We start from the raw sequence: 27,089 nt of genomic DNA, 5'->3' as shown, positions 1-27,089 counted from the left end.
GAGCCCATCTCCCCGAATTGGAGTAAACGACTTGACGGACCCCCAGGGACTTAAGAGAGAAAACAACAACAAAAAAAAAAAACTCAAACATTAAAACTCATTTGCTGCTTTAGAATTTTTGTGCCGGCTTTAGTCGTGCTGAGGTGTCACTCGGGGACCCCGAGTTGGTTTGTCATGCGCTGCATCGGCGTGTGCTCCTAACCTCTCTCAGTCCGTCTCCATGCCGGTTTCTTCTTCTAAAGTCCCTACATCAGGTCCTGTTCTTTCCCACTGATCAGCATCCCCGACACGCTCTTGATGATTTTCTTCTTGTCTTGCAGGAAGAGTGATGACACCTTCTCGAAGTCCTCCCTGGACAGTGAGAGGATGTCGACGTAGCTCCGGGTGATCACCGACTCCTTCAGCATTTTTCGTTCAACTAGAAAGATGACGCCGAAGCTCTTCCCGTGGCCTAACATGTTCATCTTGGTTCCATTTCTTTCCAGCTGAGCTCTTCCATTGAGTATGATGAACATGTCGGTGCCGATGTCTCCGCTGCGTGAAATGTACTCGCCTAAGATAAAGAACAAGGTATCGTCACTTCTCGTAATTGTATTTGGCTTCTCTTTACATTTTTCTTGAGCCTGAGCCCTCCATGCAAAGGGAAGGCAGCGACACTCCATCTTGACAAAAACTCAACTGTGGGCTAAAATGAAACACTGAGACAAAAACAAACAAACACGCATCAGTAGTCTGCTAAGAGAAAACGGACCAATGAGGACCAGTCTGGTCATGGGCAGGGCAAGAGTGTCCACCATGAATGGGGGTCCTGGGTGGGGAGAAGGGAGTCTGTAAGGCAGAGATCTGGTTAGTGGAGTTTGCTAATGGCCACCAAGTTCTGATATGTTAGATAATAACATTTAATCAAGTGAGACAAACGTGCAGCAAAGAGGACGTGGAGGTCAGACGTATACAGTGCATCCAGAAAGTATTCCCAGTGCTTCATCACTGTTTCCACATTTTGTTATGTTACAGCCTTATTCCAAAATGGATTAAATTCATTCTTTTCCTCAGAATTCTACACACAACACCCCATAATGACAATGTGAAAAAAGTTTACTTGAGGTTTTTGCAAATTTATTAAAAATAAAAAAACAGAGAAATCCCATGTACATAAGTATTCACAGCCTTTGCCATGAAGCTCCAAATTGAGCTCAGGTGCCTCCTGTTTCTCCTGATCATCCTTGAGATGTTTCTGCAGCTTCATTGGAGTCCACCTGTGGTAAATTCAGTTGACTGGACATGATTTGGAAAGGCACACACCTGTCTATAGAAGGTCCCACAGTTGACAGTTCATGTCAGAACACAAACCAAGCATGAAGTCAAAGGAATTGTCTGTAGACCTCCGAGACAGGATTGTCTCGAGGCACAAATCTGGAGTAGGTTACAGAAAAAGTTCTGCTGCTTTGAAGGTCCCAATGAGCACAGTGGCCTCCATCATCCGTAAGTGGAAGAAGTTCGAAACCACCAGGACTCTTCCTAGAGCTGGCCGGCCATCTACACTGAGCGATCAGGGGAGAAGGGCCTTATTCAGGGAGGTGACCAAGAACCCGATGGTCCTCTGTGGAGAGAGGAGAACCTTCCAGAAGGACAACCATCTCTGCAGCAATCCACCAATCAGGCCTGTATGGCAGAGTGGCCAGACGGAAGCCACTCCTTAGTAAAAGGCACATGGCAGCCCGCCTGGAGTTTGACAAAAGGCACCTGAAGGACTCTCAGACCATGAGAAAGAAAATTCAATGGTCTGATGAGACAAAGATTGAACTCTTTGGTGTGAATGCCAGGTGTCACGTTTGGAGGAAACCAGGCACTGCTCATCACCAGGACAATACCATCCCTACAGTGAAGCATGGTGGTGGCAGCATCATGCTGTGGGGAACTTGGAGACTAGTCAGGATAAATGGAAAGATGAGTTCAGCAATGTACAGAGACATCCTAGATGAAAACCTGCTCCAGAGCGCTCTTGACCTCAGACTGGGGCGACGGTTCATCTTTCAGCAGGACAACGACCCTAAGCACACAGCCAAGATATCAAAGGAGTGGCTTCAGGACAACTCTGTGAACGTCCTTGAGTGGCCCAGCCAGAGCCCAGACTTGAATCCGATTGCACATCTCTGGAGAGATCTTAAAATGGCTGTGCACCGACGCTTCCCATCCAACCTGATGGAGCTTGAGAGGTGCTGCAAAGAGGAATGGGCGAAACTGGCCAAGGATAGGTGTGCCAAGCTTGTGGCATCATATTCAACAAGACTTGAGGCTGGAATTGCTGCCAATGGGGCATCGACAAAGTATTGAGCAAAGGCTGTGAATATGGGGTGTTTTGTGTAGAATTCTGAGGAAAAAATGAATTGAATCCATTTTGGAATAAGGCTGTGACATAACAAAATGTGGACAAAGTGATGAAGCGCTGGGAATACTTTCTGGATGCACTGTAGATGTCAGGGGTGGTTTAAAGTTTCAGAACATTGACTGGGAAACACCAATCAGGAATACAAAAGAGGAAACTGAAATGGTGCAGATGGCCATTGACGGGTTTCTCACCCAGTTGGTCTCCAGCCCACCACGTGGTGACGCCTGTCCAGGTCTCATCTTCTCAAACAATGAAGAGCAGAAGTTACTGAGAGTTTAAGCAACAAATGATCACAACATGGAGGAATTTGAGATCATCTGTGTAAACGCACAAATGTACACCAACACAAAGACTATGAACTTGAGGAAAGCGGACGTGACGATGATGAGGAAGAGTCCGGAAAACAAAAAACTCAGCAACTGTCAAAGACAGCTGGTGTCACTTCAGAGAGTTTCTGGGCGAGGCTCAAAATGAGCGTAAAAACAAAAATCAGCCAAAATGGATAAAGAGAAGCGTTTTAAAAAAAATAAAATTCTCTACAAGAATATTAAAATATAAATCCAGTCCGATATCTCTGACATACAGGAATACCAGAAACTACAGGGAGAGATAAAAAAAAAAGGAGTTGAAACGTCAAAAGAGAAACCAAAATAAAAATTACCAGTGAAGCCAAAATGAACAGCAAGCAGTTTTCAGTTTTCAGTCCTCCTCCAGTAAAAAGACGATAAAAGAGAATTTAAGAAACTTTACGGGGGCTCAAATTCAGAAATGGCTGAACCTGAGATTGAAGCGGCAAACGAACCAAACAAAGATGTCACCCAACTGTTTATAAAGGAAGAAACAAGTGGGAGGCCTCAAGCCGAAATCAAACTAAACTCTGACTTTATGGAATTTAAACTACAAGAGTCAGCTTTGCTTCAAGACCAATGAAACCCCTGGACCTGCTGGGGTCTTACCAAATGTCTTGAATGATTTCATCCATCTGTAAACCTTTATTAGGCGTATTTGAGCAGTCGCTTGAGAAGGGAGAAGCACCTAAGCACTGGAAAGTTCCAGATGAGACTCGGATCTTCAAGAAGGATCTGCTAATTACTTACTATTATGGAAATGGCCCAAATGAGAATAGCATTCTAAAAAGCAGTCGGCAGGGGCTTATGAGATGAAGGTCCTGCCATACTCATCTTTCAGATTTTGTTTTGAAGAAGCGTCTGAAGTCGTTGACCAAATCAAAGCATACGACAGAATTGACTTTCACAAAGCCTTTGACTCGGTCGTCTCTCACCAAAGATGACTTCTGAAACGAGGAACTGCTGGCGTCAGAGGCGACCTACAGAACTGGAGCTCAAGGTGGGTAACCGACACGAGACAAGAGGAGAATGGGCTGCGGTCATCTGAGGAGCCCCTCTGGGGTCTGTCCTTGGACCCTCGTTACTTTTTCTGATTTCTATTATTGACGTTCAGTTAGTAAACGCATCAAATTCACATGTGACAGTGAAACTGGAGGGATGGCAGACACTCGGGGGGGCAGCAAAAACAAATCAAGACCACCTGGACCGGCACTTGGGAAACGCAGTTTAATGGAGAAAAGTGCAAAGTGCTGCACGAGGGCAAAAGGAACGTCGGACATAAATACAAGATGGGAGACCTCTGGAAAGGATTGAGGGGTTTATGTGGACACAACATTTTCATTGATTCAGTCATGCAGCGAAGAAATTAAAAAGGCAAATCGAACGTTAGGTCATGTCATGGATTTACGTCAAAGTACGTGACGCACTCGTAAGACCACATTTGTTGTGAGTGTTGTGTGCAGTTCTGGTCACCACAGTACAAGAAAGAACTTGAAGCTGTGCAGAGGGGAACAAACAAGTGCATCATGGGACAGAAGGACACGTCTGACTGTGAGAGACTGCGTTTAGTCCGAGCGTGGAGACCTCATCCAAGAATTTCAAATCCTCAAAGGCGTCCATGAAGGAGATCAGCTGAATCAGACACTCGAGGACACCTGCTGGATATTAAGGGGAAGTGCAGTTAAAAGAGCTGTGGGACAAAGAGGTGAAACAGAAACCTTGAGGACCTTTGAGAAGAATCAGGAGGAGATGTTGGGACAGCTGAGCTCATGAACAAAACAGACGGGCGACAAACGGACTGAATGGTCACCTCTCGTTTTGTCACATTTCTTATGCTTTATTTATTTTAGTTTTATTTCTGTGGCTTTACACACTAGATCACAGACACAGAGAGGGGGGTAGGCGGTGCCAACTTCCAGGCTGAGAAGGGCATTGTCACAGGTGATGGGACAGAATCAAAGTCAGAAGGGCTGGCAAAAGAAAGAGGAGTTTGGTGAGGACTGTTAAGAGGAACTTGACCACTTCAGAAATGGCTTCAGGGGAGGAAGAGGAAGCCGAATGTCACCTGTGACCAACCAGTTGCAGTGGTCATTACATCAATTTCAGGGGCTTCAAATCCAAAATACCCCGTTTGACTACCCCTAGATTACCTACTGAAAGGTGGCCACATGGTGGTGGACAGCACAAGCCGTACTGGGCTCGGTCACGTCCTAGAGGGGCAGACTACACTGTTCTTTCTCCTGTTGGCACAGTATAGGACAGACTGGCATTACCCATTTCTCTATCTGGGAGACGCGTGTGATGAATTCAGATTCAAGTTTCTGTGTGGATCTTCACTTTGTGTTTGTATGTCCCCCCCACCACCATACGCCAGCTCCCATTGCAAACCTGCTCTGTGCCCGAATGGCTGCCACTCACCAGTCGTGTAGCTGATCAGCTTCATTTTGGTAGAAAGCTGTCGGAGGAATCCATGGGACACTTTTCGGAAAGCTCTTTGCTTCTTCAGTAAATTCACACTCACTCTGAAGAGAAGAAAGACAGAGAAGCCGCTCTGAGCAGCTGAGATGCAAACTACTGGACTTGAGGGCCGGGGGTCTTCACCGGTGGCCACACAGTCACTGGGCATTCGCCTTTGTTTACTGCACCACACGCTTGTGTCGAACACAGCGTCATCCTCTCGTCTGTCAAATCGACGACTCACAAGTGTTCTGACTGTGTGAATGTCAGTTTGGGGTAAACAGAGCTGCCCGGATTCTTTAAGTTGTGACATAACTCCGACCCTTCTGCTTAGTCAAGTCCATAAAACTAGCTGTGCTACTCATCTAAGATGTGCTGAAATCAAAATAATCGACATAGAGCTCAGCGTTAACGTTTGCAGGGCAACATCTATTGGATTGGATTTGTAATGCAGGTAGTAATAAAATGCCTTGCATTTTCCATTCCAACAGATGGCGCATCCCAAACATTTATAATGATTTAATGCATTAGTGAAAATGTTTTCTGAGGCGCCATCTGCTGGAATGGAAGAATCATAGCAACTAGACAGACAGACAGACACTCAGACACTTACTGTACGCTTCAATGAAGCTGGATACAAATACACAACCTGGTTAACCAGAAATGACGTTTTTGCACATTTGCAGTGAAGTGTTACTCATTTGTTACTTTTAATTTGCTCTTCATGATCATGAAAACAGTCCGTTTATCTCTAATTGCTTTGTTTGTGCAGACTAAATAACAAATCAGTCACAACTGATATTTCTCCGAATCTTCTGAACAGAAATTCAGGCGAACGCACTGAAGTGAGAAGGGGGAACGTCACAAGCTGGCGCCCCCATCTTGACAATTAGGAGGCGGAGCAGGCAAAAGAGCCGGAGTGACATCACATGAGAGGCGGGGCGTTTGACGTCAGAGAGCCCCAGGGTGGAGGCGGCCATTCTCTCCTCGTATTTGTCGCCACGGGTGGTGGTGGTGCAGGTGACCCTCGGCCCACGTGAGCGCACTTTCTCTGAATGAAGTGGCAGCTCACAGACCAGCAATCAGATTTCAGAACTTTGCTGTGCCGTCACTCCGCCGTCTCAGGACAGTAATCGTAGGTGGCGTGGGTGGGCAGTTTGATTTACACAGCTGCTGAAGTTCACTCTAGAGGGGTCTTGTTAATTATTAACTAAATAAAGAGGGTAATGCCAGGGCAGATTTGCTCCTTCTAAATACTGTATTTACTCATGTACAACGCACCCTAATTTTTACAAAGAAAATCACGAAAAAAATTTGCCCCGTGTACGACGCTCGTTGTGATTGTATAGGAAGAGTTTGGGGCGCACTCTCAGCGACATGCACCTCTGTGTTTGTAGCATGATGAAAGAGAGTGAACGAGTGAGAGTGAGAGCAAGAGAGAGTGAGTGAGCGAATAAGAGAGAGAGAGCAAGCGAGAGAGAGAGAGAGCGAGTGAGCGAGCGAGAAAGAGAGAGCGAGTGAGCGAGAGAGAGAGAGAGAGAGCGAGTGAGCGAGCGAGAGAGAGAGAGAGCGAATGAGAGAGAGTGAGTGAGCGAATAAGAGAGAGAGCGAATGAGAGAGTGAATGAGAGAGAGAGCGAGTGAGCGAATAAGAGAGAGAGAGCACGAACGAGCAAGAGTGAGTGACAGAGAGAGCACGAGCGAGCGAATGAGGAAGAGAGAGAGCGAACAAGCAAAAGAGAGAGAGAGAGAGCGAACAAGCAAAAGAGAGAGAGAGAGCGAGTGAGTGAATAAGAGAGAGAGCGAGTGAGCGAATAAGAGAGCGTGAGAGAGTGAGCGAGCGAATGATCAAGAGAGAGAGAACGAGAGCGAGCGAGCGAGAGAGAGAGTGAATGAGAGAGAGAGAGTAGAAGTAAAGATTACAGAACAAACTTTCCTGGTGTGTGACGCACACCTGATTTTCTAACCCTAATTTTCAGGAAACAAATGTGCGCGTGGCACCTGGGTAAACGGGGTATAAACTGCTGGTTTTGTTTGTGTTTGCTGAGGGGTCTTCTCATCGGTGCTTTGATCTCAGAATAAATGATCAAGCAAGCACTGAGGTCAACAGCAGGGCGTTATTTGAGGTGTCAGCCCGAGACGTGTGGTCCTTTTCACGTAAACGTGTGGACTTCTTATTGTGTGGCCCACTCAGCTTACTGATAAGTAGAGGAAAAAAGGTTGAGAGCCCCCGGCTGAGGGAATATCACGGACTTTGAGAGAAAGGCAGCAGACAAGACGAGACCACACCAGTGAGCCCCCCCTGCGTTACGACATCAGAGTTTGGCTGCCCCCCCCCCCCTCTTGCGCTTACCAGACACCAACAGGGGCGGACGGGCACAGTGCGATGGTCAGAGGCTCACAGAAGGATGTTGGCAGTGGGGAGCTGTTGTGGGGTACAGAATCTGTACATTTAGGACAATATTTTCATTATTTTGTTCAAAATGAAACAACAGATGAACTTAATACTTGCATGGACAGTTAAGATCAAAGGCAATCGGTTTTCCTAAATCACAGAAGCATTTGTTTGAAGTGACCAATAATTCCGGAGATTCCTCAAGCTATCGATTTACTTTAAAACCTGAGATCTGAGACAGCGAGTAGCTAAACTGGTTTACAGCCTGGGAAAGGAAGACGTGCCACTGGTACTGAGCAACATCAAAGGTTTTATTGTTTGGGAAAACAGACGAGTGAATTCATTCATCATATTGACAGCCAGCCAATCAGAATATCTAACAATTAGATCTTACAAACCCCCGGTAGAATTTAAACTAAATACGCCTCGTCTGAAGAGCGACGTCAGGAGAAGAGAAGACAGCGACGTCAACGAGTGTCAGAAAAGCATCTCAGGAACTATGAGTGCGAGCTCAGACGCCGTGTGTGACTTTTCGATGTATGCAGACTTTACTATCGGCGGTATTTTCGATTATTCTTTGTTCTACTGATGTCGTTACTGTTCCTGTAATAAACACCACGCTGCTTTTAGCTTTCTATGCTCTGTCTTCACGTCTAGAGTGATTGAAGTAATAAGGTCAATTTCTTTGGGCACCTGCTGCAGCCGGAGGTTTGCCATACGCTTTGTGCCGTAAGGTTTATTAAGGCCGAGGGTGTGCGCTCCACCCAATAGTCGTGAACTGGACCTCAAGTGAGGCGTCCTGGGCTGATAAATGGCTGATAGTCAAGAGGGCTGAGCCTTTGTGTGTTTAAATGTATTCTTGGAGACCGAAAGTAATATTTAGGTCTGAGATCTCATTTAAACTCGGGCGCTTTGCCACCTGCTCTCTTCACTCGCCAACCCCCTGGCCGGCGCTATGCGTTAGCCGCTTTACAGTTGTGCCGCTCGCGTGTGGGGATGCGGATGTACAATTTAATAGGAATTGTTTCATTTCATCATCACCACGTATAACTGTCCGTGATTGCATTTCGATTCTTTCTTTCTATTAAATAAAATGACTTTTTTGAATGTCCTGGATACCACACTGCTGCTCTTGTACTTTTGCACCAATGCTGCATTTTCTTTAATACCCCCCCCCCCCCCCCAATTTAAATCAAAGTTATAAACTTATTAATTAGCAAAATTGTTAATAGCTGCAGCCTTACCTGGAGAAGATTTCCGTCTTCATGTAGTTGGGTGTGTCACTGAAGACGACGTTGTAGTCCAGGCCTTGACTCCGAGCCCACTGGTAGTTGAAGAAGTGCATGACGCGCTGCTTCAGGGAGCCCCCGATGCCTTCGTTGTCCAGATACTCCTTAATGATCTGCAGGACACAACGCCAAACTCCTCGGTTCCTCTTACTGTGTGAATGTCAGCCCACGTCTAGTTTACCCATCAGCCCCAAGGCAAGAATTAAATAAGACACTTTGTCACACCTGTGGTGGGCTGGCGCCCTGCCCGGTGGTTTGGTTTGTTTCCTGCCTTGTGCCCCCTGTGTTGGCTCCAGCAGACCCCCGTGACCCTGTAGTTAGGATATAGCAGGTTGGATAATTGATGGATGGATTTCGAGTGGTCCTCTGTGTTCTGTCGTGGTAGGGTCCTAAGGTGTTTTATTACACACACCATTGTATCAGAGCTACCACTGGAGGGACTCCATTTCCCAGCAGCCCTGAAGGGGATGTCTGAAATGGACTCAGGGGCTGCTGGGGACAAGAAGGGTCAGCAGGGAAACTTGAAAAGGGGTCTGGCAAAGCAGCAAGAAGGAGATCTGTCTTCTGTGTATCCCCTGTGTCCCATCCTACGTACCCAGTGTAAGTCATTTGGACCCAGGTTCATTTCTCATTAGGATGTATGGAGTGTCTTGTGCCCGCCTGTCGTGTGAATCCTGGTGGATTAGTCGCCGTGTGTCTTCAGAGGAACCTCTCCTACAGATCTCAGCCCTCACTGCTCAGGACCACCGGTAGGACTGTTCATTTACTTATTATGGAAGCTGTTCCTGGGATCGTCATCTTAGTCCATAGCATTTCATCTGTTTCTGCCACATTTGAACTGTGATGAGGACTTCATGAGTGTTTGTCGGAGTTGATTGTTGTGTGTAATATTTGTATCACCGAAAGGGAAGGGGAAGGTTGTCTGATTTTTGTGGCTGCTAATATAATATATGTCACCGCTTTGTTTTATTTGTGTCTCTGTGAGTGTGTGTGGCTTGGGCCAAGGCTGGGTGCGTTCCTCGAATCCCCACCATCCTATCGACCATCTAAAGCTCTGGTCACTGTCAGGATTAACGGCTGCTATAAGCCCAGCAATCAGACGGAGTACCAGGACAGGCTGGAGACACAGCTACACACACACTGCTGACCGCAAGTAGCAGAGGACTGCAGGTGTTGGTCAAATGATACAAGCAGATCACCGGCTACCAGATGGCTCTCCGTCTTATCTTGTTGATTTGTCTCCAGTCCCATGTGGCCATTCAAAGGGGGAGTCAGAGGCGGACAGCTGGGGTTATCACAATATGGCCGCTGACAGAGATGGTCTCCTTAGAATGGAAAATGGCAGAGAGAGCGAGACGGTGCCCATGCAGGCCTCACTTATTTAATTCTAAAGGTCCTGGACTCGCCTGCTGCGTCAGCGTCAGTTTGTACTTCTCAAAGATTCGACTTCCATTCCAAACCACGCTGTCCTCCTGCAAAGGGGAGTGGGTGCCATAAATTCTACCGATGCCCTTATTGACCCTTGGGATTAATAAAGCTATCTATCTATCTATCTATCTATCTATCTATCTATCTATCGCTGGCTTGTCATTGGCTGTTCACCTTAGCCCACCTGTATCCCCCCAGGCTAGCTGGCCAGTCAGATCCTCAGATTTTACCTGCACTATTTCTGACCAGTTATAAGTAGAACAGTCGGTTTGTATTATTTATTATTTTTTACACATCAATATCATCATATTATTGCTTGGCACTTTCGTCAGCACAAATCAATTGCAATTCACTGGCATTTCACAAACAAATAAAGAATACGTGGCAGTTAACCCCAGCAAGCGGAGAAACTGAAAAAGACGACCAACATGTCCTCGCATTGAGAAGTCCAGTGCTGGGCTTTTTGGGAGGCCCCCTAGTGGTGTAGACAATGGCTGCCATAACAAAGACCCTGTGTCCCCCACCGTCAACATGTCACTTCTTGTTTACTTATTCAAGCTGTCCCTGGCCATTTGTGTGAAGAATGACGTTGTGAGCGTAATGACTTTCCACCTGTGTCCCCAAGCTCTCGAGTTAGTTTGAGAATGAACGCTGGGGTCCCCTGAGCTCATTCCTGTGATCCTCTGAAATGCTTCAATCAGGTGACCTCCTCATCCTCATTTTCTGTGAAGGCTCCGCTCCTTCACCTTTTCCTCCTCAGTCGCTCTCCTCTGCTCTTCCTCTGATGTAATGGCACACCAGCCGAGACCCCCAAAGGACATTATATAACTTAATTATAGCCCTCCTTGGCTTGTACGCCACACATCAGGGCGCTACATTACCCAACATGCTATCGGCCTCCTCAGTGCCTTCAGTACTCTGGCAGGATGTGGACGCTGACCAGTCCACTATAACCGCCAGGTCCTTCTGCTCATGAGGTGCACTTTCAAGTTGATGTCGAATATCTGACATGAATTTACGCTCCATCTCCTCGTCTAGACGTCTGTCTGCTCCTCTGTGACGAGTCGTCTGACTCCTGCGGACTTCACCTTCTTGTTCTTTATATGCTTATGCAGGCGGTTTCTGTGTATTAATCAGAGCAGCAGCCCTAGTAGTGACCCCTGCTGGACGCCACTTGTGACATCACCTAATTCTGATAAGGTTCTACTGCCCATAATCCCTTGCTGCTAATTTTGAACCCGCTGTTCTCAGCGGCCCCACGGTTTTTGATTGATAATCTCATCTGCTCCTCTCCGATCGTCTGCTTTTGTTCCTTCCTCGTTCAGTTCTAGCGATTTGCCTCCATTTTATAGCCCGTGCCACCTTCTTGCTTTCACTCCAGTATTCTGCCACATGCCGCTCCATCTTTCCCTTTTTAACTCCATTTATTTCTCATGGCTGCTCATAACTCCGATCGGCCCAATCGCCTTCTTACACATCTGGAGTTTCTAACACTGGCAGCCATCTGTGAAGAGTTGATGGAATCAGAGTGCGGTGAAAGTCTCACTTGCAGGTGCTAATAATAATAATCCATCCATCATCCAACCCACTGTGTCCTAATTACAGGGTCACGGGGGCCTGCTGGAGCCAATCCCAGCCAACACAGGGCACAAAGGCAGGAAACAAACCCCGGGGCAGGGTGCCAGCCCACCGCAGGACACACACGGGGCAATTTAGAATCACCAGTGCACCAAACTGGCATGTGTTTGGACTGTGGGAGGACCCGGGAAGCAAACTCGGAGCGCAACCCACTGTGGCACCGTGCCACCCTGCCAATAAGTAATGCTAGCTAAATAGACAGATATGAAAGGCACTATATAACGGGGGCGTATTGTCAGGGGTTTGGGCGAAGCGACATGGTGGTCACTCAGGACCCTCCTTCAGCTCTCCATCGTGACTGTTAGCGGCTCTCGGCTGTTTATTTTATTTGAGTCTTTTTAACCCTCTCAGCACCTCCTTTGTTTTCCGTGTCACTGCTGGGAGGACGTCAACATCTTCACATGTGAGACCTTCATGAAAATGTGAGGCTAGAGCTTTGGACCTTAGTTCACCCTTCACCTCCTTCTCTAAATACTCAGACACTCGTCTTTTCTTTCGTTCTCCCTTTTCTGATCTCCTGAAGCCCCCCAGTTCCTCGTCTTGGACCAGGGCCGTCTCAACAGCATTGTAGTGCACTGCAGCCCCCTACCTACACAACATACATACGTACAGAGAGTAGCATGGGGCCAACTGCCCAGCGTGCCCATGCGTTCAGACGGCCCTGTCTTGGCCAGCTGGCACACCTTCTATGCCAAGTCTGTGTGTGCCAATGCAGAGCACTGGCGGTGTGATGGCTCTTCACCAGGACTGCCTTTTGATGCATTAAAGCTGACTTTCCCTCCCTTATTTATTGTTTCAGCCAAGTCAGATTGGCACACTTACCTGCAGCTTCTCCTCATACAGCACCTGCTTGGCATTCATGTTGGACAGGGCGGCCGAGATGCACCCAATATTGTAACCAACGATGACTTTGGACAGCACGATCGTCAGCACCGTGTACCACATTTCGTAGGGAACTGTAGCCCGCACGTCACCATAGCCAGTTGTCGTAAAGGTCGCTGCCACCCAGTAAAGGGCGTAAGAGTAGATGTCGGCGTAGTCTTGAAGGTCTGTTTCAACAAACAAGAATAGAATAAAAACTCTTAGGGGGCTTTAAAATGGCAGATGTGTGGAGGCCCCCCTTACCCACTCAGGTTCTAATTGCTGTGCCCAGCATGGGCACGTTTGGCGAGCGCAGACACGGTGACAACACGCAGACCCCACACAAACACTCGGAGCCCACGAGGCGGCAGGACCACCGTGCCACGCTTACAATGAACAGGCTTTGAATTGTCACGTGTCCGCTTTTCTCATTTGTGCCCTTCTGTAGCACAGTCACTTAACGATGCCATGTAATCCTGGCACACGGCGTTAGCCTCATTGTACATGGAATCTGAATGCTGCTGTTGCGTTTTTTTTGTCACCTGATGCCACCTTCGCCGTGACACGTACTTTCACTGATGCCAGAGGTTTTTCCTGTTGTCTACTGTGGGATCAGCGATGTCACCACATGTCATTTTTGGATCGCCATAGTGGAGGATTGCCAGCCTTAGTGGGTTTTTGTGTTTGTGTGGCGATTCACTTCACGTTGTAAAGTTTCATTTGGGCTTCACCTTTATTCGTTTTTTATCTTCTTCTTTCTCTGTCTTTTCACTTCCGTGAGCGATGGGTCACATGATGGCCTCGGGCTCACTGGCTCTTCTCGTATTAAGGCCCCAAAACCGTAAGTGACGGGAAATGAAGAAGAAAATTCTGAAGGCAACTTTTTATGAAATTTCCAAAACTAAAAGTAAGTTGACGGTTGTGATGGTCAGAAATCTCGCTAACAAGATGGAGGCAAACGGTGCGGCGCCTTGTCACAAATGGCTTCTGGAGCTCTGAGCCGCGGTCAGGTGACATCTGAAAATGTCACCCTGTTCTATGAGGGGTCCATTTGCAGGGTCAAATCCTCGTCGGAATTCTTCATATAAAACGGACGCCACTGCGGCGTGCGGCGGAGATCAGCAGAGAACTAAAATACGAGCAGGGATTGCGACCGAGAAGGCCAACTCTCTCCAGTGCCAATCAGAATCGTCGGCCAAAAAGCACAAGACGATCGAAACAAACAAATGAGAGTAAAGAGCAACGCTAAAGGACGTGCAGCGCCATCCTCGATATGTGAAGCGTTACAACGCACGGCTTCTAGAAACTTCAACTCAGTAACGGGACATCGCATCTCGGCAAAAGACTCAAAAATGGCATTGTGGGAGACGACAAACGGCACAAATGAAAATGTCACTCGCTGCAGGAGGAGTTTAGACACCAAACGAGGACATTCCTGCCAATCAAGCCTTTCTAAAGAAAATCACCTGAACCCAAGAAAAAATTTCTAACGGAGAGAATAATCGTCAAAGTTTACGGGGCGTCCTGACATGGAAGGCACTAAACGCACACACATTTCCACCATCAGACGACGGCCGGCCTCAAGGTGCATGTTGGTCAGAACTCCATGGCGTCTTCTGGGGCAGATGGGACTCTCGGGACGACTCGCCACCAAACCTGGCAGTGGACGGAAGGGAAATCCGCCAGTTGTGAGGGGTCTTTGTAAAAACAAGACCCCCTGATTGGCTTCGGCTCGCGTTTTGTAACCCAAGTGAAGCGGCGCCCTGACGGCTAACAAGGCTGACCGACGGTGACGGTGACAATTCAAAATGGAAGTCTTGCCCTTTACACTCCTCTCAGTCCCCTGCTCCGTTACTTTACTTTTAGATCTGCAGTTTGGACGTTGGACGCCGCGCAGTCTCATCGGTGGTCCGCCATTCGGAGGCAGTCAGACTCGTGAGGCGCGTTTTGGGCGTGTTGATATTTGCATCTCCTGTGGCTTTTCGTTGTCACCTGACTTAATGCGACCCACTTTTGGGTCACAGGCTGCCACTGGTGGTTCTCGAGTGGCTCTTCTTTTTAATGGAAGCTGTGGTGGTGGTGGGTGACCGCGAGATGTTGCTCCAAGAATTGCACTTGATCCACCCTGCTTTTGTGAAGAAGGGGACCATCTTGGTGAATCCTAACACGGAAAAAAGGGGGTCACCACAGCAGAATGGTTGACCAGCCCTGCCCTTGAGTTCATAGCAGACGTGCTGCCAGTTCTTTGAACGTCACACCACACGTGGCTGGCAGCAGCACCTCGTCACTGTTAGTCGCTCGTCCAGTGACATCTTTGAATTTGGGTGTCCCAGAACTCATTTTTGAACCCCAGCTCTATTCATGTTTTGTTGAGGATGTTTATCCATCGCTCTTTAAGTCATCGTCCCATCTCTGGTATAGAACTCACTAATCTGTCCCATCGTCCCACTAACATTTAAGCCAAAGTCATCCCCGGCTGACACTCGGCCTGGCGAGACGACCGCTGCAATACGATGACCACAATGAGACACTTTGATGGAAGTGAGAGGAGAGGGGGGCTTACCTTCTGAGACGTACCATCCCACCGGCTTGCACTGATTTGGACACTCCATCTTGACGTAAATCACCGCACACACGTGTACAAAAAGGATGATCTCCAGAGCAAAGACGATCACCCGGATTAGCAGAATACTGCAGAAGAGAGAAAAGGCCAGCAGACGTTAAAACACGCGGGTGTCCCCCCTCAGACCTCCAGGGGCATGGCTAGAACCCTTCAAAGTGCCCAGCCAATGAACAATCAGTGCTCATTTAGCTGCCCCACACCCACCTTGGGGCGACATCCCAGTAATGCCACGGGTGGACTGGGGGTCCCGTCCAGGAGGGGCTTCTGCTGACCTAATGATGGACTTCTGTCAGGGTGAGGATGACGAGCCGCCCGCCCTCTGAATTATTTTCCATATTAATGTTTGATTTTGGTGGAATTGCTCTTAAGTAGTAAGTACATTTTTGGCAGCGCCATTTTGTTTGCCAAGTTGCTACAGGCTGCCATCTCCTGTTAGCTGTCAGCATCACCAAGCTGTGACTATAAAGGACCGTGACACGCTTAGGGACGCATCTTAATTGTTGGGTTGAATCAAAGGTAAGCGGGGTCCTGTCCAGGAAGCCTTCTGCTAGCTTGGCTTTGACTTCAGTGTCACATCCCCTCGTTCTGACACGTGATTGGTGGATTCTCAGTTCCGACTGTCACCTGCCATTCTGCCGGCCCCCTTAACTCTCATTCACTTCCCACGCGGCTCGCTCATCTCCTAACACTGTAGTGATCTCACAGGCGGCACACTGGCCTGCGTAGGCAAGAGCAGGGCAGCCTGGTGAACAAGTGGCCTGTGTGGGCACAAAGCGTCCTCTGTCTGTGGCATGTGGCAGAGCGTCTCTCTGATAATTCAAGTCCGATTGATGGACGTGTTTTTCAGTTTTACTCCAAATTATGTTCTGCTCATTCCAACCCCAATCATCTCCTTATGTAGTGCGACTCTCCCCAGACTCTCTTAAAGCCCCCGTTAGCGTCCCTGAAGTGGGAAGTCACCTGAGCCAGATGTTTTACCACCCGAAGTGTTTTCAGTGCTCTCTTAGTAACTATGTTTTCAAATGTTTAACTCTGCGATGAGCAATTCTGCCTTTTGTTAAACCAAAGTAGAGAGCCAACAGCTTGTTTAAGCTATCGTCCCACCTAAAAGGGTCCGCTAAACGTTTGGTGACCTGCCTTTCCCTGACCAGGCTGGCTTTATTTGTTCTCGCCAGGCAACAGACAATGTAAGATGCCTTGTAAATCTTACCAGCGTGGACCCCACCACCCAGCAGCACTAACTCTGCTCTCTTTAGATGTAGAAAAGGAATTTGACCAAATGAGGTGGTCTTTTCTCAGGCAGGTCGTTATTCAAATGGAATTTGGTGAGACCCTCAGAACGAGGGTGAGGACAAATCACATTCATCTGCCTCTGTTAATATTCTCACTTACTCGGTGGCATCGCAGTCCTTTATGAGTTTGTAAGTTTGAGCCTCACAGGTCTGCCCTCACTCCCCTCTCCTCTTTGAGTTCCCTCTTGAGCCTTTAGCTCTTCCATGTGTGAGTCAAACTCGGCGTCCACTCTGACGCTGCAACTCACAACACCCGCTAACCTGTGTGACAAAAAATAATCCGACCTCCAAGGGACCCCCGTCTCCCGTTTCAGTCGTCACGAGGCATAATGATAGTCGGTGCCACCTTTTCTTTCTTTTCCGCTTTAACTTCTGCTCGCCAGGTCCTATCCTCCACATCGTGCTTCATGCCGATGACATCGTGCTTTTTCTTGGTGACGCTCCTCTGATGTCCTTAACTTCTGTAGCTCCTATGAGTCCGTGTTTGGTTACACGATCAGCTGGCTCAAGTCTGGCCTTCTCTGGCACTGGTCCTCCTCACTGTTCCACTCTCAAAGTCTACCAAATGAACGCCTGGCTATCGGGATCTTTCAGTTATAAAGACGTCTGCCACGATGCCAAGTACTCTCCACTTGGTCCTCTTTGCTGCCATCCTTTTGGTTCACATTGGCTTTCATTATCACAATGAACTTTGCCCCTCAGTTTAATTGCTTGCTTATCTTCTCTAAATTCAGTTCTGGTTGGAAGTCCGATTTCTTTGTGACCGTAAAACTCCGGTCTGCCACCTTGGAAAATGCAGAAGGACAAAATTCAAATTCTTGAAATGATGTACGGAAGCCCAGCACTTCAGGTTCTTGACCTGCTTTAGGAGATGGATGAAGTCAAAATATGTACAGAAAGGTCGAAATCGGGAGAGTAAAACCCGGAATCGAAGTCAGAACTCGTAGCTAAAAAGTCCACTGCCAGAAGATCCTGAGCCAAAGAAACTCGTATGGAATTATCTACAGCCTCAGAAAACAAGAGAAAGCCCAACATGGACGTCTTATCACATGGCGGCAGTGGTGGTGGTGACACTTCTGGGTGTTTGTTTTCCTTTGAGACGTTACAGTGACCATAAACAAAATGGTGGCACCCATGAAAACAAAATGTTGTTGGAAAAAAGAAGCCAAAACGTTTGAACCAATTTAAATAAATTGAGGACTCTCGTCACCGACAGTTTCAGAATACTTCAAACTCCACAATAGGCAGGAAAACGTCCCGTTATTATCACAACAAAGTCGCTCGTAACACAAATCCGACCCCCTTAGTTACTGAGCGTCTAAGTCCCCCGGAGTCACACGATGTTCTACTCACTTATTGGTAATCACTTTCTTTTCGTCTTCAATGAACAAATAAATTCGGATGATGCGTATGCAGTGTAACAGGCGGACGTTCGTCATGGTGATACCCATTGTGTTGTATTCTTTATGTTTTACCGCCATCCAGGCTGGAAACTCAATCGGGAAGGAGCAAACCAAATCGAAGATGAAGCCGGACCTGCTCTTCAGGTATTTGCTGGATATGGCCTGGTAATCGTACACGTAGGTTCCGTTTTCATCGTAGTAGCACATGTGAAATTTCAGGAAGATCTACAACAGAATCAGAGCAACAATTACGATTAAAGATCCTCGGCTCATGTCACGCCTAACCCTACAAGGAGAAAACTCTGTGAAGTGAAAACAAGAGCGGAGCTCAGGGCTGGCACACTCCGAGGGTCTCACGTCTGCTTTGTCATTATTGTGGATTCATTTGCTTTTCTGTCTTTTTTACATTGTATGTTGAGAGTCCTGTTATGTGTTTGTCTGTTTCTGAGTGCCTCGTCGTTCATGTTGTTGTGTATACCCCATGTTCAGCGGGAGGGGGCGGGGCCACATGACGCTGTCCCACAGGCCCCGCCCCCACCAAGTGCTGTCCTGTTGTATCTTTTCTGTTGTGTGTCTTTAAACGTTCTCTCAGTGCGTGTGTCTTGTGGGTGGAACCCCAGGAGGCGGGGCCACCATGATGCTGTAGCGGTGGTCCTTGTATGTCCGCGCCCCGCTGTGTCGGTGTGACGTCACAAACATACAAGTTCTGTGCACCCGTTCTCTTCATTATTAATTATTTGTTATAATCGTAGCATTCAGGGATCACTTCAGTGTCACCCCTGGAGAGTTTGAACTTCCCTGGTTTAGTGGACACTTTGCATCATTCAAAATTTGTGAATTTCCCCTTGGGATTAATAAAGTATCTCTATCTATCTATCTATCTATCTATCTATCTATCTATCTATCTATCTATCTATCTATCTATCTATCTATCTATCTAATCCTGCCAACTATGCTATCTATCAGATAGATAGATAGATAGCATAGTTGGCAGGATTAGATAGATAGATAGATAGATACTATATAATAATAGATAGATACTATATAGAGATAGATAGGTAGATAGATAGCATAGTTGGCAGGATTAGATAGATAAATAATAGATAGATAGCGTAGTTGGCAGGGATAGATAGATAGATATTAAAGGCACTAGTTGGCAGGAAGATAGATATTAAAGGCACTATATGATAGATAGATAGATAGCGTAGTTGGCAGGATTAGATAGATAGATAGATAGATACTATATAATAATAGATACTATATAGAGATAGATAGAATAGTTGGCAGGATTAGATAGATAAATAATAGATAGATAGCGTAGTTGGCAGGGATAGATAGATAGATATTAAAGGCACTAGTTGGCAGGAAGATAGATATTAAAGGCACTATATGATAGATAGATAGATAGATAGATAGCGTAGTTGGCAGGATTAGATAGATAGATAGATACTATATAATAATAGATACTATATAGAGATAGATAGATAGAATAGTTGGCAGGATTAAATTATCTATCTATCTATCTATCTATCTATCTATCTCTATATAGTATCTATTATTATATAGTATCTATCTATCTATCTATCTATCTATCTATCTATCTATCTATCTATCTATCTATCTATCTATCTATCTATCTATCTATCTATCTATCTATCAGATAGATAGAGAGATAGCATAGTTGGCAGGATTAGATAGATAGATAGATAGATAGATACTATATAGATAGATACTATATAATAATAGATAGATACTATATAGAGATAGATAGGTAGATAGATAGCATAGTTGGCAGGATTAGATAGATAGATAGATAGATAGATAGATAGATAGATAGATAGACAGCGTAGTTGGCAGGATTAGATTATCTATCTATCTATCTATCTATCTATCTATCTATCTATCTATCTATCTATCTATCTATCTATCTATCTATCTATCTATCTATCTGAGTTTTTGCTTTTGAATTGCGGTTTGGACTTGTTAACTTTGCATGGCCCTCATCAGCAGGTCCCTCTCTCCGTGTTTGAATTACGACTACGTTTGTAGACGTTGATTCTCGTCGGTGAGCCACAGATTTTAGGATTCCCTTCCCTTGTGAGGTGTTTTTTGTATTTTTCTGGCACATTTCTAGTGTGGTGTTTTGGATCCAGTGGTCTCATTTTGGGCCTGCTGTGGAGTTTGGAGTCTGGCTGCCTAGGGGTGGGGTGGGTGAAGGTCCAGGCCTGCTTTGTGGGGGGTCCTCACCATCTTCTGCCATGTCTCAGATGCCCACCCACAACACTCTCACTCTTGGATTGCAGTTACTCAGTTGTCCATGTTGGATCTCTTTAGGTTTGCTAATTTCCTTGCCTTTTTCTTGTTCCTTATTTTCAATTATTACTACATCTTTGAATATATTAAAGTAATTTTAATGGATTTATTTGGGCCCAGGGGTGTAACCCTTTGATATTTTGTGAGTATAAAGGCCTTTGCCCCATTTTGGGGCCGCATGCCTGCCCCTTGAGTTTGGGACCAGGCCACCTACTCTCTTTTGTTCAGACCTGTGTGGAGTGGAAGGCTTGCTTTGGTGGGCTTGAGGTTTTAGAAATGAAGTAGCACAAGACGGTCGACCCCTTGGGGCTTTGGCCGCACTAAATGAAGGACAGAGGGTGTCCGAGTCGGTCAGTTGTCATGCTGTGTGCATTTGTCGTTATTAAAAATGACCCTCTAGGTCTGTCAGGTGGGATGAAATGAAGACCGAGTGTAAAGAAATGGAAGCCGCTGTGCGATAACAACGCCTCCAAAAACAGGAGAAGGAAGCAGAAGTGCTTGGCAGCGGCGGCAGGCTTACCTCAAGTATGAGCAGATACTCCACAATCATGCTGAGCAAAAACACCGTGTTGGAGATGTTAAAGACGGCTGGCTGGAAGTGAAACAAAGCACAGAGATGAGTTAGAAGGGGGGCACCACGTCCACCTGAGGCCTGACCCTCCTCACAGTGCCACGGGGGTCCCCATGGGGGGGGCTGCTCTTCTCAACCAATCTCCAGTGCCAGAGATGCCCCTAGAAATGCCACTTGCACCAGGGTGGCTCAGATGTTCCTGCATTATAGGAGGCCACCTGCCCACCATACTAGGGGGTCACAGCTCGGTGACCTGCTGCCCTCTACTTTTGGGTGGGCTGTGTGGCTCATGATGGGTCACATGGTGACCCGCTAGCCACTCCACGAGGCCACACCGCCTGCTCAATCCCCGGCCGACTCACCATGTACGTTAGCATCAAGAAAGACGTGATGTTCACAAAGCAGGACGTGTACTGCAGGATGATCCGGAACGGCTTCTCTGGATTAATCGTGAAGTTATGGATGCGGATGAGGTTCGGCAAGAGCGACCTGGCAAACTGCTGGAATTTCTTCTTCAGTTTCACCCTCAGAGGCAGACTCTTGTACTCCATCATCTCCGCCTGTTCCTTCATGTGCTGCATGCAGAGCTTCAGCACTAGGAAATGACAGAAAGACACACCATAAGAGCGATGCGCACACCTCTCACTTCATCTCATGCATTGGGGAAGACAGAGGAACAGGAAGAAAACGTAGACTGAGAGAGGACAGCGGCCAGTTTATTAGGCACAGCCCCACCATCACACACATCCTTCATTCACCACACGCCACCTCTTAGCAGTTATGCTGGAGTAAAACTACAAATCCCATCAGGCTGTGCTGCCCAGGGGGTGCTGGGAAGGGCCCTTAACTGTAGTGCTATTCAGCTGGGGTGGCAAACCAGAGGTGGGCACCTCTTAGGGCCTTTGGGCTGCAGCTTTGTCTTTTGTAGGCCAGGTGGGGACGTGAAGAACAACGGCTAATGATACACGTGGTGCCCGTCAGGGTCGGCCATTGAGAAGATGATGAAGCACAAGCTCACGGAGGTTAGAGGGCGTCCGGCAGAGCCTCGGTGAAAGGGGAGGTCAACGTCACTTCTTCACAGTCATTTGATGTCTGATTCTGCGCCATAGACTTGTGTTCTAAAAGGAATTTTCTACAATTTAAAAATGTGTCGTCTGCAGGGTCGGGGGTCCGTAGCTGAATGGAAACTGAAGCAGCGACGGCTTCGGCGATCGTGAGACGTCCTCGTGGTAGAGAAAGGAGCCTGAGGTGAGTTCTTTTCCCACGGACTCTGGACATTTCTTTTCGTTTCCCATTTGCTTGTCTGCTCCCCGCCAGCGTCGTGGGTGCCCAGCTGCCTTCTGCGTCTTCAGTGTTTGTGTTCTGCCAGGGAGACCCTCATCACAGCTGAATGGCGCCGACTTAGGGAGCACCTCAGACGCGCCTCTCGGCTACCGGACCGGGGTGGGTGGAGAGCTGTGGCATAAAGGTCACCTCTGACCCTGGGGTGGGCAAGGTGAGCAAAAGGATGAAGCAGCTAGGATGGCACGTTACTGTGGATATCCAAAAGTCCTCTTCAGGACCACCTTGGCAGCAGATTGCAGTCCTCCGTTCCTGTCACTGAGACACACGCGTCCAATCAAAGTGATGCCCCTCTTCAGTTCTCATTGTCTACAGAGGGCATCAACATGCAGGGTCAGTAATGGCACTTGGCGATGCCAGTCCACACTCTGACCCTGAAGTGCCCAGCTGGCCTCCTTCTAAAATGGCAGAGTGTCACAATAAGTTTTGGCCTTTTATTTCAGCCTCAAGGTGCCATGGATGTGCCCGAGTGTATAGACGGACGTAATCGGCAGGTTTTAAGGCTTGGCCTCCTGTACCCTTTTGCGCAACGAGCGGCGGGCCATTTCTTTGTTTAAAACGTCTCATGTGGCAGGACGGTGAAGACACGACTTTGACTTGCAAAATGCCAACGTTAACAAAGTGGAGGCCGTGCCCAAGTTTAGCTCAGAGGAGCTTTGGCTCAGTCGGACCTCGGAGGGCCCAGCCAGGGCCGCCAGCCTGCTGTCTGGTTTTGGGGCCGCCCGCCTCATCGTGGCCTGCACTTGGGCACACCGACTGCCCAGCCATTGGTTACGTGCCACAGGCTTGCTGATTCTGCTGCGTGGCGCTTCCTTTCGCCCCCTTGTGCTCTTTTTAAAACCTGCACTTTAGTTTCACGTTTCTGTGACGTTCTGAGAACATCATTTATAAAATAATTAAATGGACCACCGAATGAGCCAAATTACCAAGAACTGCCAATGTAGCGCAGAGCGCAAAACTGGACAGCCGGTGTACCATCTCCTACGTTGGTGGTCTGCATTTGTCTCAATCCCTCCTTTCCGCCAGTCCGTTTATCAGATAAGACCTCCGCTTGCAGGCGGACCCCCAGCTGGAGTTTCACAGCAGGAACTGAATGGCTGAGCAGCAGGACTGGGGGGTCCTGAGTCTGCCTGAAGGACTGTGTTATGAAGAGACCACCATTAGAGACGGGGTCTGCAGGGGGTCTCCCTCTGTCCTTCAGCTGCTCTCTTGATACTGAAGGCTATTCCATCCATGGGCCACGCCGAGACCGAGAGCCCCCTGGCATCAAGACGAGGGGCGTCTGATTTTACCGACACTCATTTCACTCGACTTTGGGCACAACTGCAAATCCTGAATTAGCTTTAGGAGTGAAAAGGAACTTCCTGCTCTGCTGCTCCTCACCGGGGGTCATAGATGTGAAAGAAAGGTGGGCACAGTTAATGACAATGGCGGCCGACGTCGACAGTCACTAGTCTGGTGGGTTAGGAGCACCGATGGCGTTCTGTCCAGGTCTGCGTAGTGAAACAGAACAATCGGGGTCACTCCGGGACCCCCACAAGACACAACAGCCATGTGACAAATCGATGTTCCCGAGTGGCTTAGATTGGATAACGGGATTGAAACAAAAACCTGCAGCCACTGCGGCCCCCCAGGACCGACGCTGCCCACCCCTGCTCTACACTTTGGTGTCAGCAGTGGGATTCGGCCCCACTGATTTTGAGAAAGAAGATGAAATGCGCTGCCGTCCCAAAGTCAAGTCTGAGGAAAACTCTTGTCTGAAGTCTCCCTCTTCACCTCCTGATGCCCGCTAATGAGCCCGGGGCAGAGCCGCTGCCTGCCAGTCCATGAAACGTGAAGGAAGTGGAAGGACCGACAGTCGGACCACCAGTTATTGCTAATAATCCAAACTCGCTAGCGTGTGTCATGCGGCTGAATGCTCAGTTTGTGCCCTCCAGCTTTTGAGGTGCCAACTCATTTGGGTGGTGATGTTAAGAAGCACATGAAAACGTGTGAGAGAGAGTGGCGACTTGAGGGCACCTGTAACTGGGACAACTGGTGTCATCTAAAGGGCTGTACTGTCTAGAAATGAAAAGTGTGGATGAAGATTTAAATGTTGGGACGTCCTGAGTTTCGACAGTGACAGGCAGCCGTGAAACGGAGAAAAAACGGTGCGATAAAGGACAGCTCTGTAAGTGACCACCGAACGGCCGGTCCTCCTACAGACGGCTCTGATGCCACACGGACACCAGCAGGCTCAGCTTCTGCTAGGCCTTTTGACACTCCGAGTCCTCCTGTGTGATGTCACCCACTGTTGGTCCCTTCTGTGGATTGTGTTGTATTGACTGCACCCCCACATACCTGGACGGGGGTCTCCCCTTTCTCAAAGCTTCTCCCATTTTTTCTTTCCTTGTCTTCTTAGAGAGTCAAGTCTGGGGGTTTGCTGTTAAAGCCCATTGCGGCCCTCCTCGTGGGATTTTGGGCTCCACGTTGTATTTTAGGACCTCAGCGGACCCCCTAATGTCCTCATTTCTAATCCTGTCCATCCTCATCACACACAATGCAAATCTTTAACTCCGTCCCCTCAGAGAGGCGTTGGTGTGGACCTGTGCAGAGGAGAGACGCTGGGCGTATTGGGACAAGGGGGCTAAGGATGGAGAGGAGAAGAGGAAGGCCCAAGATAAGGTCTGTGGATGAGGTGGAACAAGATGATCTGCTGCGGCGACCCCTAACGGGAGTGGCCGAAAGACAAAGACGAAGAAGAAGAAGAAGCACCATTAGGACAGAGAACATCACAGAAGCCATGACACCAGGGGCTAGAGAAGAGGACTTGAGGCGTTACTCACATGAGGAGTCCTTGGCGTCGGCGCCTTTGTTTTGTTCTTCAGCCATTTCCTGCTCGAGGAGTTTGGTTTTGAGCTCCTGGATCTCCTTCTGTTTGACCAGGGCGGCCTCTTTGATCTCCGAGAGGATGTAGGGGTAGTACTTCATGGCCTCGTCAAAGTTCTTCTTTGTCAGCACGTAAAGCTGGCAATTTGTTGCTGCCCTGCAATTTAAGAGGAAGAGGATGGAGGAGACTTTCAGTGTGATTGCTGCTCCCTCACCTCTTTGACTTTCAGTGCCACACAGTTACGCTGGATGCCAATGTCACCCTGGACTGGCACGTCTTTGCCCTGCTGTGGACCCTTGGTGTCGGTCACAAGCTTTAGCACAAATTGACTCAACGGGAAAACTGGAAAGTCGTCACCCAGGCGCAGTGCAAGTGACGTCCTCAGGTGACGACTTCCAGCACATTTCAGGATGTCACCCAAGGGGTCTTACAAAACGTCGATGAGATCAGCAAGTGCAGTCCTCAAGTCTGAGCTCCCCTCCCTTACAGAAACATGAAGGGGGGCTTTGCATCACACTTTCTTAATTCTCCTCTAAACGTCCTGGGACGGGCTGAAGGAGGTCATGTGGAGTCCACCACCCAATCAGCTGAGCTGGCACTCTCCTACCAGTACACAGTCCCAACGGTTTTCCCCCTCCATTTTAACGCTTTTGCTTTCTTGTTGGGACCCCAGCCTCGTAGACCCCATTTTAAACCACTCACTAGAAGAATTGGGTCACTTCAGAACACAACGTCCTGTCGCAAACACCGAGAGCGTGGAGAAGAAACTCCCGAGGTGACTCTTCAGCGGGGTGCGAGATCGGAAGGAGCCCAAAAGCGGTGGAGGACGTCGAGGTTCGGCGATTCTCATCTTTCGTGATCTTCACGCAATGTTTCGAGTTCTCATTTGGATTTTCCATCTTTTTATTGTTTTTGACATTCTGATGGTGACATCACTCTGGTGCCATTTCTCGCTAATGGGCGGAGCTACATTGTGTACGTGTTGCTAGGCCAGTTGCTATCATGTGATCGACATCGTCGCTTGTCAGCTGTTTAAGATGGTGTGCGTTTACACGACTTTCGTTCTTGTTCGGATCTCTTAACTCCATTTTTAGCTGTGAAAAGACCCTCGGCCTACAAACGAGTCATTCACGGCCCACCTCACCGACCGACATTTGGGCCTTCTCACCGCTCAGATTGGCAGCACCCTGGCTAAACGGGCACAAAGTGTAACACGCCAACACGGACGTCACGTCTCAGCTTTGATGACACAAGGGACTGGAGATTTGGGCAAAACCGAGGCTCCCAAATGACAGCGGATTTCATGGCGTCGGCGCCCGTGTTTTCAGACCACCTGAAGCCCTCGTCTCTGTGGAGAGGGGGGGTCACGGCGAAGTGGCACAGACCTGCAGGAGTCCAGGGGCCTGGCATGTGGTGGCTGTCACCAAGTCCCCTGGAGGGTCCAGGCTTGGACTGGTGTCACCTCTGACCCCAAATCAACGGTGGTGTGAGTGTGCGGGCAGGGATAAGCCCAGGGACATCAGGGAGGAGGGCGCAGACCACCGAGTAACCCTTGGAGGTCAATAGTCCTCACTTTCATAAGACCCTAAAAACGCAATTAAACCGAGGGATGTCACGCAAAAATCACACGCAAAACACGTTTGAGGGGCCAAAGTCCATGTGGATGACACCTGGCTGTGTCACTCGTCACCACTGGAGGCCATCACGGTCGACGTCAAAAAAAAAAAAAGAGGAGAAGACAAGTGAACGGCGTCCACAAAGTCCCCCAAATCAATGAAACAATGGAAGAGCAGACCCTCCACTGGCGGCTGGCCGGGGGGCCGTGGAGGACGTCCAGAGGGCCACCTGCTCATCAACACCACAGCGGAGTCTCC

The 27,089-nt window shown here is 48.2% G+C and overlaps 1 protein-coding gene across 1 annotated transcript in view; it reads right to left on the bottom strand.

Moving 5' to 3' along the window:
- Positions 1 to 245: 245 nt before the first annotated feature.
- Positions 246 to 27,089, bottom strand: part of LOC127529714 (uncharacterized) — a 114,301-nt gene continuing 87,457 nt past the window's right edge. The window contains exons 35-43 of the mRNA XM_051934298.1: positions 25,172 to 25,371; positions 21,368 to 21,600; positions 20,955 to 21,026; positions 18,072 to 18,346; positions 15,367 to 15,494; positions 12,765 to 12,991; positions 8,832 to 8,989; positions 5,155 to 5,258; positions 246 to 553 (exon numbers count right to left, since the gene is read on the bottom strand). Coding sequence (XP_051790258.1) covers positions 246 to 553; positions 5,155 to 5,258; positions 8,832 to 8,989; positions 12,765 to 12,991; positions 15,367 to 15,494; positions 18,072 to 18,346; positions 20,955 to 21,026; positions 21,368 to 21,600; positions 25,172 to 25,371 — 1,705 coding nt within the window. The remainder of the gene's footprint in view (positions 554 to 5,154; positions 5,259 to 8,831; positions 8,990 to 12,764; positions 12,992 to 15,366; positions 15,495 to 18,071; positions 18,347 to 20,954; positions 21,027 to 21,367; positions 21,601 to 25,171; positions 25,372 to 27,089) is intronic.

This window comes from Erpetoichthys calabaricus, chromosome 11 (genome assembly GCF_900747795.2).
Source record: "Erpetoichthys calabaricus chromosome 11, fErpCal1.3, whole genome shotgun sequence".
In the NCBI taxonomy this organism is placed as follows: Eukaryota; Metazoa; Chordata; class Cladistia; order Polypteriformes; family Polypteridae; genus Erpetoichthys; species Erpetoichthys calabaricus.
This window is presented reverse-complemented; position numbering and strand designations above follow the sequence as displayed.